This window comes from Acipenser ruthenus, chromosome 52 (genome assembly GCF_902713425.1).
Source record: "Acipenser ruthenus chromosome 52, fAciRut3.2 maternal haplotype, whole genome shotgun sequence".
NCBI lineage: Eukaryota > Metazoa > Chordata > Actinopteri > Acipenseriformes > Acipenseridae > Acipenser > Acipenser ruthenus.
Window position 1 is genome coordinate 4,514,898 of NC_081240.1, and position 5,026 is coordinate 4,519,923.

A 5,026-nucleotide genomic window follows, 5' to 3' on the forward strand; every position below is an offset into this window, starting at 1 on the left:
ATTAATTTAGTATAATAATTGTGTAAAAAGTTATTGGTAATGTATTCAGTTTTTATTGATGTCTATATGTATTTGCACATGGTTCATTTTGCTGTTTTAAATTTACTGTTTCAATTTAAAATAAAAAGCGCTGGTGAATTACAAACTTAAACCATTACAGCAACATAGTGCATCCTGCTCTATCTTTGTCCATCCATTTGCCTTTTTTTCCCCAACATTACTGTGTCAGCAGTGGTGTAGTGGTAAAAAAAAAAGTAGCGGAGCGGTCCCAATGAGAATCAATTAAATAGTTAACGAGGTATTAACAGTTACGCCCACTTTCCATTTAACGCGATTTAATCGGGGTTTTTTTAATAATAATATAACACATATTTTACTTAACAAATTTCTGTAAAATCTCCCCTCTCTATAGAAAATTAAAAGTTGCACTTACCAATCACAGGTTGTTTTTAGTCAACTATAGGAACTGCCACAGAGCGTCAGGGGAGTCGCTGGAAATTGGAGCTGCCACCCGTGTACGGCTGTCATCTGCGGATCGATGATTGTGTCGCAACCAAGTGGTCACATAAGGGCTTGGATTCCACTGTCTCAAAGGGGGTCCATGAAGCTTGATAAACATTAAGGCTGAAGCATGTTTGATTAAAATTTTGGAACGCTGATCAGTTATAATTAAGTTCATTTGGCTGAATCCCCTTTCACATTCAGCAGTACTGCACGGGATCACACGTGTGCAGTTAATAAGTGGAGCTAAATCATCTGGAATTCTTCCGTTGTTCTCCTTAAAATCTCGAAATGCATTTTTGATAATACGTTCATTTAGCTGAAAGCGCCGACACAATCTTTCAACTTCATTTTCGCCATAACCCTGGGGTAGTTCTGCAGGCCAGTGGTGTGGATCCAGGACCAAGAGCTCAGAAAGAAGACTTTCATATTTTTGGCAATTCACCTCGGAAGAAGCCTGAAAGAATAAGCTATTTGAAATTAATGGTAGCATTTCTAAAATGTATTTTCGAAACCTTAACTGTGTATATATATATATATATATATATATATATATATATATATATATATATATATATATGCGTTTTGTAGTTTTGAGTAGGATTAAATAAAGTAAATAATAAAAGTGAGATTTTGCAGAATACATATACTGTGCGGGAGTGTTTTTCTATTCTTATATTTACATTAGTCTATGCACCTGCGATGAGACTGACAGGAGTGCAGATGTTTATAATTTATTTGTATATACTTCTCAGTTGCAGTTTTATACTACACATGAAACTGAAATTAACGCCCCCCTCTGCTCGTTAATTGCAAACAATTAGGCTAGCTATTAAAATTAAAAAAATCTGTACAAGGTTTATGAACATACCTTCTCATTTGATGCAGTGGTTGTAAAAAGTCGTTCTTTCATATGATTGGCGAGTTTGGTAAGGAATTGTTTATGATTTATTTTTACATGTTTGGGATTCGACGTCAGCACTGTAGATTTAAATGTTCCTTCCATGGCAGCTATCTGCGCTTCAAGAGTCTTTGTACCTACATTCTCATTCATGGATTCAAAAATCCTTACTGTTCTACGTGCCATTTTATCTGCATAAACCAATGTAGTAGTCCGTTTCTGGAGAATCTCTGACAGCAGTGAAAGTTCGTATAAGGCATCGTACATAACTCCGAGGTCAATGAGAAATTCTGGCGAGCACAGCCTTTTCAGTAGACCGCTGTATGTCGCTCTTTCAGCAGAAGTCCGCTTAGAGCTTACGGCAGCTTTAAAATGAGTCGACAGAACTTCAAAACTTTCCCACACAGCGGAGACAGTCCTGAACGAACTGGAAACCCATCTCACATCCAGTACACGACCAATTTTCCTCAAGACAGCATCCAGTTCCTTCGCACAATTTCGGAGTTCTTGCTGATTTAGTGCTGATCTACTGTAGACTGAGTATAGCTTGTCCATGAAAGAATGAAAATGGTTCATGCCAGTAGTCTCAGAAACACTATCGGCAACTGCAAGTTCGAGTCTGTGATTTAGACAGTGCCAGACAACAATGTTGGGGTACATGTCTGAAATTCGTTTTGCCACACCAGATTTTTTCCCAAGCATTACACTTGCACCGTCACTTGCAAATGCAACAAGATTCTTCTGTAAGTATGCATGGTCAAACCCGTGTTTTTGAAGACACTTAGTAAGCGCTAACACTATGGACTCAGCTGACTGATCAAAAAGTTCAACTAACTCCAAAAACATGAAGTGAGGGTCACGTGTCTTGTCTGTCTCGCATTTGAGATGCACAATAAGTGCTGGGGAACCATTCAGAGCTGTTGATTCATCAATTAACACAGCAATTTTTCCATCGATGTGTATTATTCTCTCACAGGCCTTTTTGACCATTTCATCAGAAACGTGGTTGATAATTTGAGTGGCGCTGTATCTGGAATGAAGACCAGTTCCCACATTAACACCATTTATTTCTTGCAGTTCCAGTAAGGCCTGATGATCAGAATAGGGTCGATTTTGTTTTGCAAGGTAGTAAGCAGTAGAAAATATTTTACAGGTAGTTTCGTGATCTCGCCTTTTTGCACTGTCAACACATTTCCCAATAATGTCCTCTGTGTTCTGCTGTAACAATGCAGTGGCCTTGTTATGAGCGCTGGATTTCTTGTGTTCAGCTATCTTTTTTCTCAAAGATCGTAGCTGTTGCTCTCGAGTTTTTCCATTGTACCCAACACTGTAATTTTTCCACTCAGAAGACAGAGAAACACCCTGACTTTTCAAAACTGACAGCGCAGAAACACGTCTACAAACACGACAGCCCAGATTACCATCCGCACAGTCAAGGAAAGTGTAAAGTTGTTTCTTTTCTTCCCATACCTCAGAACTCCAGATGTTTGGCCATGGCTGTTTCTCCGCGCTTTTTTCTTCAACTGCTGTAGGTTCTGGTTCCACTGTAGGTTCTGCTTCTGCCGTACAACAAACGATCTTCTGTTTTTTACTACTATTGCCAAAATATTGTATCAAAGTCTCTTGACGAGTTCGTTTACTACCTCCGAGACCAGACATTTTTGATTTGCGAGTTGTTTTTTATTATTATTAATACCGTTACTAATATCATCACCTCAGTTACGGCCAAGGAACGAACCGCCTCCTTCTCTGATTGGTTGTCAGCAACATCACTTTCAAAATTGATTTGCTAAAAAAAAAAAACTGGAATGACAGCATATTTTAATGGCATAATAATGGACCAATCAAAAGCAGCAACTGTGCTGCTTATTGTGGTGACATCGTTTTTCAGATTACTTGATGTTTTAGCCGACAGCTTGTCTTTATTAAACGTATAGCTAGCTGTCTGTCTGTCGCAAATTCGCACAGCTGGCACAGAGCCGCAGGCAATGCTTACTACAAGTGTTTAGACAAAATTCGAACACGAAAATATTTTAAATATATGTATTTATAAATGTGAACATTTGCAATTGAAAAACATGGATTGAAAAAGTGCCGGAGCGCCGCTCCGCCCCGCTCCGGCTCCACTACACCCCTGTGTGTCAGGCTGTATACAAATTTGTCTGCCAGGGTCTTTAAACTATGTGCCTCATTGGTCAATTTCCCTAGTTAAGGTGTGTGCAGCTCCAGAATCGGATCAACATTACGGATCAGTGGCGCCTGACCTTGATCCTCATAGTTAAACTATGATCTGATGATCTGGCTCCAGTGATCCCGGAACAGATCCAGTTTTTCTTCCCATTGACTTATATACTGACAAGTGATTATACCAATAAATTACCTTGAAATAAAAGTTTTAGTACTCCTGCAATGTGAGGGGGACATTTTCCTGTCATTGAAAAAGTGATGAGGACATGTCCCTGTGACGGAAATATAATGAGTTCTGGTTGTAAATCTCCCTGTCGACCTGTGAGGATACTAAGTAATGAAAGGGAAAAGTTTTGGGCAGGTTGGTCTGACAGTTTATTCTCTGGGTCGGGAGGTCAGTCAGCCTGGAAAAAGACGAGACTCCGATGCGGGAACATATTGACCTGGAAGGTAAACGAGGTAGCAGCTGCAAGCAATAGAGTCAGCTGTAATAGTTTAACAAGGGGTCATGCATAAACGCAATAATTGTGTCAACTGCAAATTTAACAAGTTTGCTTACTGTACCAGATTCTAAATCATTAATGTAGATTACGAATAGCAGAGGACCTAATACTGATCCCTGTGGTACACCACTGGTTACCTCGCTCCATTTTGAGGTTTCTCCTCTAATCAGTACTTTCTATTTTCTACATGTTAACCACTCCCTAATCCATGTGCATGCATTTCCTTGAATCCCTACTGCGTTCAGTTTGAGAATTAATCTTCTATGCGGGACTTTGTCAAAAGCTTTCTGGATATCTAAATAAACCATGTCATATGCTTTGCAATTATCAATTGTCAATGTTGCATCCTCAAAAAAGTCAAGCAGGGTAGTTAGACCATGCTGACTGTCTCCCAGGATATTGTTGCCATATAGGTAATTTTCCATTTTAGATCTTATTATAGTTTCCATAAGTTTACATATAATAGAAGTCAGGCTTATTGGTCTGTAGTTACCTGGTTCAGTTTTGTCTCCCTTTTTGTGGATCGGTATTACGTTTGCTGTATTCCAGTCTGTCGGTACAACCACTGTGTCAAGAGACTGTTGCATGATCTTGGTTAGCGGTTTGTAAATAATTTCTTTCATTTCTTTGAGTACTATTGGGAGGCTCTCATCCGGCCCAGGGGATTTGCTTATTTTAAGAGCTCCTAGTCCCTTTAACACTTCTGCCTCTGTTATGCTAAAGTTATTTAAAATTGGATAGGAACAGGTTGACATGTGGGGCATGTTGTTCGTGTCCTCCTTTGTAAAAACCTGTGAAAAGTTATCATTTAATATATTTGCTATTTTTTTTCTTCATCTATGATTTTGCCGTTTGTGTCTCTTAGACATTTAACCTCCTCTTTGAATGTTCTCTTGCTGTTATAATATTGGAAAAAACATTTTGGAATTGGTTT

The 5,026-nt window shown here is 38.9% G+C and overlaps 1 protein-coding gene across 1 annotated transcript; it reads right to left on the reverse strand.

Annotated features, from left to right (window-relative positions):
* Positions 1–240: 240 nt before the first annotated feature.
* Positions 241–3,531, reverse strand: LOC131723010 (E3 SUMO-protein ligase KIAA1586-like). Its single transcript, XM_059016263.1, has 2 exons — positions 1,373–3,531; positions 241–958 (listed from the first exon to the last, which is right to left on the reverse strand). The coding sequence occupies exons 1-2, from the start codon at positions 3,059–3,061 to the stop codon at positions 458–460; spliced, it is 2,190 nt and encodes a 729-aa protein (XP_058872246.1). The 5' UTR covers positions 3,062–3,531; the 3' UTR covers positions 241–457.
* Between the last annotated feature and the right edge of the window lie 1,495 nt (positions 3,532–5,026).

Bases quoted from the DNA above. Each gene is read 5' to 3' on its own strand.
- LOC131723010 (XM_059016263.1), bottom strand. From the start codon at position 3,061: ATGTCTGGTCTCGGAGGTAGTAAACGAACTCGTCAAGAGACTTTGATA. The intron at 959-1,372 runs GTATGTTCATAA...TTATTCTTTCAG, and splicing joins CCACTGCATCAAATGAGAAG to GCTTCTTCCGAGGTGAATTG.